The sequence below is a fragment of the Aplysia californica genome, unplaced genomic scaffold, assembly GCF_000002075.1.
Source record: "Aplysia californica isolate F4 #8 unplaced genomic scaffold, AplCal3.0 scaffold00350, whole genome shotgun sequence".
NCBI classification, from domain to species: domain Eukaryota; kingdom Metazoa; phylum Mollusca; class Gastropoda; order Aplysiida; family Aplysiidae; genus Aplysia; species Aplysia californica.
In genome coordinates, this window is record NW_004797620.1 from 151853 (window position 1) to 160897 (window position 9045).

Here is a 9045-nt window from a genome sequence, read left to right on the forward strand (position 1 = left end):
CTCTCTCTGTCTCTCTCTCTCTCTTTCTCTCTCTCTATGTCTCTCTCTCTCTCTGTCTCTGTCTGTCTGTCTTTCTGTCTGTCTCTGTCTCTGTCTGTCTTTCTCTCTCTCTCTCTCTCTCTTTCTCTCTCTCTCTCTCTCTCTCTCTCTCTCTCTCTCTCTCTCTCTCCTGAAAACACTTAATTGCTCTGTGGGCTTAGTAAAGTTAAACATCTTGCTGAAAAAAGCGTGGTTTACCTGTCTGAACTCAGTGTTCTCACGCACGTATCTGATGGCCTGGTCGGTGTTGGTGATTCCGGTTCTGTAGGGAAGGTTCTGCTCGTTCACGCTAGCCAGGACATCTGACTTTTGTGGGTTTTGGTTCAAACCCAAAGTCGGGCGCTTTTTTTTGAGGAAAAAAAGAGGCATAACGTCCAAGTTTTTTTGTGGTTAATCAATTGTTGTGCTGCCAATCGAAATAAATATTATGATTTCTAATATTTAGTCGGCTGAGAGCTAGAAGTGATTGTCGACATCGCGTGTTTAAAAAAAGGAAAATGTCTTTCTTGGACAATACATAATTATCAAATTTAGGAGGCATATCAAGAACTTTTATCTAAACAAAACTACATAATAGATTACTGTTGTAAGTACAGACATTATGTTATATCATTCGAATGCTTCCATTATGAAACTTTTCAGTAATTTTTTGAACGAAATGGGCCTGTCAATTTTTTTGTTCTCAGCCCACAAATTGACATAACGGGGAGCAAATTCTCAATACAATGACTTCCGGTGATATTTTATACTTCCTTGAATTTAACGTTTCCGATTATTACTAAAGGATATTTCACGTAAACGAATTATTGCAGAAACCAAAACATTTGATATAATAATATGCTTTTAAACAGATCATTACTTCATCCCCCCCCCCCCCCCCCATCCCCAAAAATGTAAATCGTAACTTCACTTCAATTCTACTACTAATCCAACTGAAGTGTCTCTTTTATGTTGTAATCCTGCATTATATTTGAAACGTACATGTACTTTTAGTAAAAGTTTAACGGCGCTAGCAACACAATAAAACTTCATATTAGCACCGAATATTAGAGGTGTTACATACGCTTCACTGTATGCTCTAGTGCTTTTCAACTATTATTACCTCAGCAGACCCTGAAACACTCAGAAAAATGTTTTGTTTCCCAGGAATCATAAAGTGTGAGCAGCTAGCTGATGAAGCCTTCAAAAAGTATAAACAAACTGGTTAGATCTTTGGGTGTCTAAACCCTGGAACCTATTCCAAACTGGATAAAGTATGGGGAAAGGGGGGGGGGAGAGTTATGTCAGATTCCTATCCCGCGTACATAAAATCGGGCACTTAAAGAGATTCGAACCCACGACCTTAGGGTTGAGAGTCCGAGAGTCTAACTAACCCCTCGAGCACCGAGGCCATGAGTGTCTCACCTCGATGTCGTCGCTGAAGGTGAGCACACCGACGCGTGTAGAGCGGGGGTTCACATCCAAGCGGGCCACCACGTCCCTCACGAACTGGCGCTCCTGCTTGAAGTCGTTCACGTAGATGGAGGTCGAGGAGTCAAGGACGAAGAAGATGTCCATGACCTTCTCAAAGCAAGCTGTAAAGGTGTGGGGTTGGGTGGGGTGGGAGGAAGGGTGTCGAGAAGTGTTGGGTTACTACTACTACTACTACTACTACTACTACTACTACTACTACTATTACTACTATTACTACTACTACTACTACTACTACTACTACTACTACTACTACTACTACTACTACTGCTACTACTGCTACTACTACTACTACTGCTACTACTACTACTAATACTACTACTACTACTACTACTCCGACTACTACTAGTGAACGAGCTATAGTTAGTTTTGCGGCACTCGCAAAATAACTCGATCCCAAAAGTGCCGAGTTTAGAGGCGTTGCTAGAAAGAAGAACAGATACTGACATTAAATGTTTGATAAGGAAAAGGGAGAAAAGGAGCACACAAAACCAGAACACCCGCCAGCCACGAATACAAAATCAGAGGAGAAAGTTGATTTGAAAGGGGAGGGGCAGATATAATGTTTTTCTTATTTGGGCGTTCATATTTTTCAGCAATAATTTTTTTTCTAATTTTCCAAAAGTTGTAACATCGGATAGATTGAATCGCCTTCCTGAGGGAAGTAGAATTTTAATAATAAATAAATAGCATTTGTATAGTGCATGTCCCCACTCGAAAGCAGGCTCTATGCGCTTTACACTATATTACTACCCCCAGCAGACCATAGAACACTCAGAAACATTCTCAGCTTCCCGGGAAGCATACAGAGCAAGCAGTTGGTTAAGCGCTCAAACACTAACAATACAAACTGACAAGATCTTTCACAGTCTATAGCTGTCTATAGCTGAGTCATTTTACTCTACGTTGGCCAGCTGATCAGAATGTACTTAGCACAAAAGTTGCGTGGTTGTTGTTGATGTGTTGTTGATGTTATTGTTGGTGTTCTTTTTGTTGCTGTTGTTATTTGGGATTTTTTGTGTGGTTTTTTTAGGGGGGGGGGGGTTGTTTATTTGTTGTTTTGTTTTTTTAAGTTTCTTACTAATTCAAGGTACTCAAGAAACTTTTTTTTAGGTCAAAATTGAGATTCTAAATTTTGAAAAGAAAAGATACATACAATTCTATTGACGATCACAGCGGAAAAAACTATTGATGTTTACATCATAGTCCATATTTTCAAATCCCCACTGCGCAACATAATAATGAAAAGAAGATGAAACTGATTTAAAGTATCACTTAATAAGTGTGCACAAATAGTACAGCCCAAAACTTCTAATTATTCTACACTTGAAAGAGATGGGAAGTCGCAGGGTCTAAACTTTTCGATATTAGGAGTACGTGACACCTCCATTGGTTTTCCTGTAGCTTTTGTTGCTTTTGATTTTTAAACGCGTGGAGCGACCCTCAGTTATTCCGATTTTGGGCCAAGCTATGCAAATTGAGATGTTGATTGGTTTTTTAAGATCAGCCAGTTCTTTGTCTAAAATAGCAAGGAGACAATTGAGAAAGTCGTTATTCTCGTCGTAAATTGCCTTTGAAAACTTGAGGATGGGTTAAAATATACTGAATTTTCACAATACTTGTAGTTTTTCTCAAAATGTCATTTTTTGGCACTTTTCCCATACTCCCTTAGCTTTCATCCTTTTGCATGGTACTTTTCGGAAACATAGATAGCAAGGCCATCAATGTAGCAGAGAGATTTTAGCGAAAAATATTATACCTTTCCGTTGGCAAGCGATTACGCAACCAAAATTTAGAACAGGTTTATTTACATGTACATTGGGAAATTCTCATATTTATTTTTCTTTTGCACTTATCGAAATAAAAGCAGGTTGTTTTTACGTTGATAGGGACTGGTCCAGGTGTACTCTCACTAAATTTGATCAAAATTGGTCGGTAAATAAGATTGCTCTAGGGATTTGAAGTTCATTTTTCATTTTTAAGATGGCAGTTGTTTCCATAGCAACCGTTGCAGCCAGGCAAACATAAAAGTACGCATCAAGATATTGCTCTATGCATTACGTACATTATGTGTACTTAGATTTGAGCTCGGGCAACAAACATAGAAAATGGACCTTGAAATCCCCTCCTGAAAAAAATAGCTGTTTTTTGGTTAGAAGAATGAAGAGGTGACCGACGACAGGGTGTCTTACCTTCATCAGTCTGGTCTCTCCGGGCATCAGGAACTCTCTCCCTTTCAAACTCTGAAAAATGAAGGGGAAAGGATTCCATTGTTAAAACGCTGTACTCAGCGGAAGCGAACCCTATCACCTCCCCTTGTCCTATCAGCATCACCATAAGTGCCAGATCTGCGACGGACATCGGCGATCATGATTCGCCATTTTTCCTTTGCTCGGATGCTCTCAAAAAGCTATTATATTATTAATACTATTTAAAGATCCTGGTCTTTCCCAATAACTTATCCAACCAATATTTCAAAGTAAGTTGCTCTGGGTTTACCCCTGCCTAGTTTGCTTTCAAAATTACTTGTGAAAGTCTTATTTCTATTCTATTCAAGAGGTCAAATTTAAATAGGAGTTGGTTTATTGTGGAACGTCAGTGGGTATAGAGCTACCAAACAGTGTGTTTATCTAATTCTGTACTTTGACAACCACGTGTTTATGTACATATTTTATGTTGTTGTATGAACAGTTGCGTTATTTCGTACCGAACTGTTTATATTATTTTAGACTTACTATTAGGTGGGTATACAACTACAACAACCATCAACAGCAGTTTACTTAATTATGTTGATGATATAGCTGACAAGCGGGCTAACCTAGATTTCGTGTCTCTTCAGAAATCTTGACCTATATTAAAAGTGGGCCTTACACTGCCTATTGGAGAAGATTGGTTTCATTGTTTGGCTACAGAGAATACTATCCTTGTCTTAAAAAAAACTGAACAAGGGGCAAAAACTTTACTTTCAATTTTCTCATAACAGCGTTTTTCGGGATAGCCCCCTTGTGCTTAAAAGCAACCATATATCATAGATGAAAACTACCTATGTTTGTCAACAAATTTACTTTATTCTAGATTTTGAACTTGCTGTTGCAATATATAAGAAAAATATTGGTAGCATTTTTTCTAAAACAACACAAAATAGGAATGATATTTCTATTTCTTGCATCCGAGCATCTATTTTCAATTCTGGTATCTGGTTTGAATGAGAAAAGATATTATTATGTCAAAAGGACTAGACAGGTCTAAGTGAAGGTAGAGAAGTAGATCTCTTGTCCCTCTCTTCATCTCGTAAGTTCAGTTCGTTGTCCTGAAAAAATGGCAGGCGTATAAACATACCGCAAGCATTTTTCTCTTGTTTGTTGATGTTTCACTTTGAAATGGTTGCAATATACAGCACAAGATGGTACATGACAGTTTGTGAAAGTGAGTTTATTAACCTCTCTATCGCCATAGCAGTCGAGACTCGTCGAAAACCCCGCCCCCTCCCCTAACCAACCCCAAACCTCCTTCCCTACCAGACACCCCCCCCCCCCCTTTCCTCCTGCTACCAGTATTCTCCTACTAGATTCCTTTAACTCCAAAAGTCCAGGAATAACTTGTGACTGCCACTGTCCCAGATCTCACAAATCAACCCCCCCCCCCCCCAACAGATCCCCCTCCCCGTTAACCCCCACCCCGGAAAAATCACAGTATAAAAAAAGCAGAAACAACATTGACAACAAAGTAAAAATAAGGGAATTATTTCATAAATAAATCAACGGAGACGTAAAGTTTACAACTACATGTGTCTGTGGTGAAGCAATCTTCATCTCTAGCTTTTCGTGAAGAGGTAGAAGTACATTATACCGATAAATATTATTTTTCGGTTAGCTTGTCGGTGCCACAATCCTGCTCTAGAAGGTGGAAACAGCGAAAGAGTATTAACATTTCTATTTCTAAATTCGTACTGGTACCACTTTAGAAGTAATCATTTGAACTGTGGTGATAATACACGCTATAATATGTACATATTCCTCTTAGGTCAGTTGCCTCAGTCGTGAATCCTTTTTTAAAATACTTTACCTAAATTACAATATGACATAAATTTCTCCTCACATTTGATTTGGCTTTGAGAAAATAGTTATACGTAGTGCAAGATAAGTGACACCAGGGAATCATTATTAGGGAAAACAAACTTTTGTAGATACGGTACGTGAATAAATTTAAAAAGTAGAAAAGTCTTATTGAATTAGGCGCAGTTAAAAATATTTTTGTCATAGATTTTGATCAGGGGGTTCATAGAGAAGATGATGATGGTGGTGATGATGACGAAGGTAATGATGATGGTGATGGTGAAGATGATGATAATGATGATCATGATCATGATCATGATCATGAAGATCATGATGACGGTGTAGGTGATAATAATACTAATGAGGATGTTAGCGATGCATTGATTTAGGATTTAAGCAACACTAACGTGTTATCGTGCAATGTGCGTGGCGAAACACAAAACAAAACAAAACAAAAGCAAATAAAAATCACATAGACAGAAAACACACAATGTGTAGAGACAATAAAACGGCACCCCAACATACTGTCAAAAAATTGAAATAAAAATAATAATGGTTATAATCCAAAATGATATTTTTTATATTCGAAACATAGGTCTCCTCTTGTTATCAGGATAGAACGATCACTTAGAAAGAATTGTAGTCCAGTATTTTGTTACTTTTACGATATTTCGTGTGTCTCGATATAGCCAATTGGATATAAATGCAGAATTACGATACCTTTGAAAAGGGTTGGAATTTTCTCCTAATCAGAGTTAGGTTGCAAAAAATATAGTTTTCGTCATCCCTAAATTTCAAATGTTTTTCGACGTTCAAAACAGAAATACAACACGTAAACTTGTGCTTTGTTGCATGCAACCATAAAGGATAAGTGCTTGGTAAAAAAAATAAATAAAAAGCAACAACAATAAACAAACAAAACAAAAATTAAAACAAAACAAAACAGAACAAAAACACCCGCGACAATGACGTAATATTATGATTAGTTTAGCAAGGTGAAATGACAATATAAAAATGATAATGTGTATTATCCAGGTGCATTCCAGTGCATGTCTCAATTGAGTGGTGTCGTGTGTTGATGTTACTGTATGTATACATAATACTTGTCGAACAACACTTCAAAATGAGACCCCTTTTAGCACGACTGTTAGTTTATTATAAATAAATGAACATTTTCATTTACAAATATAATTCAAAGTGGCAGAGATTGATAAATGTGTGTTCATTACTGACCTGTTTCTTTTCTTAACAAAGTAATATTATTCTTTTATTTTGTAAAACAAACTATTTCAAATGTTAACCGTTTAGCCGATTAGCTTGTGTTACAACAAAGTGAGTTTATGGTATCTAAAAGTAGGTTTTCAATAATTGTAACCCAGTCTGCCTTTCGTAGTGTTTAAATTCAGGATAGCTTTGGTCTCAGTTTGAAGTGTTGGTCGTCTTGTTTATGTTCGAATAATATATGATGTGAGATTAGATCTTCCGGGAGTTCCAAACTGCGTCACCTGTGTTACGGCTCTCAACCTCAGGTTCATTCTCTTCTGCGGAAAAAGTGTTGATATCGTTACTATGGGCAACATGGAGAAACTTTGAGAGGCAGATAGACGGACACAGCAAACTGTGACAGGACACACACGATGTGGACAGTTTGGTTGTCTGTTGGTCAAACTGGCAAACTGTTTGGAAGTGCTGACATCATCGCAATCCGGGCAAACCCCTGTAGTTGCTCAGTCCTTCTTCTCACCAAAGCAACTCTGTACTATTTAGGTATTTCATTCATGCAAAACACACACGTTATTCTTCTTTCAAAATAGCATTAGCATTTCGATCACTTAATCGTAAACTTACACATGTTCGATAAAGAGTGAGATATATCTTTCTATTACTTTTATGAAATAATAACCATGACGTGCTCTTTGCCTAAATAACACAATTTAATTAAAAAGAAAATATCAAACAAGAAACAAGAGTGTTCTTAATTAAATTGGCTTGACGAAATAAACTAAATATCTATCAATAAATAGCTAATAAAAAATAAAGATATAGTATGAAGCAAAACAAAACAACAAACAAAACAAAAAGAAAATATCAGTGTTTCCTTTTCCTCTAAGGTAAGAGTCAAGTTGTATGGCTGAGTTCATCCACTTGGTAATTACCATCATTAGTTTCACAAGTTTAAACTGAACGTAATACAATATAAAGCAACTGAAGGTAAAGAAAATCCGTCTAGCATGAAGCATGCAATATTATAAATATAAACAGATATTATGCACCAAATTAATTTTTTTTAAATTGATAAATAGACAAACTATTTTTTAAGCGAAATGTAATTTTAATAGATCACTCTTGGTCCATTAAAATTCTTAAAATAATTCCCCCCCCCCCTCCCTACCCCTTTCAGGTGGTCAGCAACAATCCGTCTCTTTCCATAATTATTAAAATGTAGCAGAAAATCTAGATTTTTAAAGAGGAAACAATTGCTTTTTTTTCAGTGGTAGCAGAACTCATTTCTGTTATGTAAACAGAACATGAAGTTGGAGCTTAAACAATATAATGTGTTGCAACACGGTAGAATCAGGAGTTCATTAAATTTCGGGCAGGAAGATTTGTTGGTATCGTGTTAAAGCCTTTTCTTTTGACCTGCTTTCGAGGGAAAACTTAGAATTTAAGTTTAAAATATTTGCGATAGAAATTGGTGGGGATCGCCTGGCTTTAGAGGCAAAACAAACGAGAAAATTACAGCGAAAGTTTAGTGACTTCTAAAACTGAGAGTTCGTGGGAACGGACAATTTACTTATTTGTGCGGTAAATAAACACTTTTCAGTAAAATCAACACAGATACGTGTTTGTAAATGCACATAAAAGGTGCTGAGCAACAACAACAACAACAACAACAAAACGGAGAAAAAGGGAAACATTAGGTTAAAAAAATGCAAAACAGGCGAAAAATGCCCGTTTCTTCAAACTTAAGTTCTTTGACGAGCACTTGATTTCACCGCGATGCCTCACATATATCCAAAACATTGAAAGAGAGGATAGACCGTCATCTTTTTTAAAAGACATAATTTGTATGATTCTTGCTTTTCAAGTATCACAAGAAACATACTGTTGATAGCGATACATTAATTTTCAGCTATTGATATTTACCATAGATTCGACATAATACATAAACAAAAGTACTTACGACAGTGAACTGATCCGAGGATCGCCTGTAATAAAGAACATGAATAACGTTACACATAAAGAAAACAATGTCAATTCTTAAGAAATAATGACTTTACGTAGTTTGAAACAAAACATTACATTTATTATCATGAACTATGATAGGAGTAATGTTCAGGACTAGACGATGATTACAATTGCCGATAACGATTATGCAGAGGATGATGATGATGATGATGATGATGATGATGATGATGATGATGATGATGATGATGATGATGATGATGATGATGATGATGATGATGATGACGATGATGAT

The 9045-nt window shown here is 36.7% G+C and overlaps 1 protein-coding gene across 2 annotated transcripts in view; it reads right to left on the reverse strand.

Moving 5' to 3' along the window:
• Positions 1 to 9045, reverse strand: part of LOC101849305 (cartilage matrix protein) — a 17867-nt gene that overhangs the window by 8304 nt on the left and 518 nt on the right. Inside the window, exons 2-6 of one of the 2 annotated variants that reach the window (XM_035970952.1) lie at positions 8749 to 8773; positions 7070 to 7105; positions 3702 to 3752; positions 1444 to 1613; positions 238 to 381 (exon numbers count right to left, since the gene is read on the reverse strand). In XM_035970952.1, the coding sequence (XP_035826845.1) occupies positions 238 to 381; positions 1444 to 1613; positions 3702 to 3752; positions 7070 to 7105; positions 8749 to 8773 (426 nt within the window). The remainder of the gene's footprint in view (positions 1 to 237; positions 382 to 1443; positions 1614 to 3701; positions 3753 to 7069; positions 7106 to 8748; positions 8774 to 9045) is intronic. The other variant, XM_005102928.2, reaches the window with a different exon arrangement.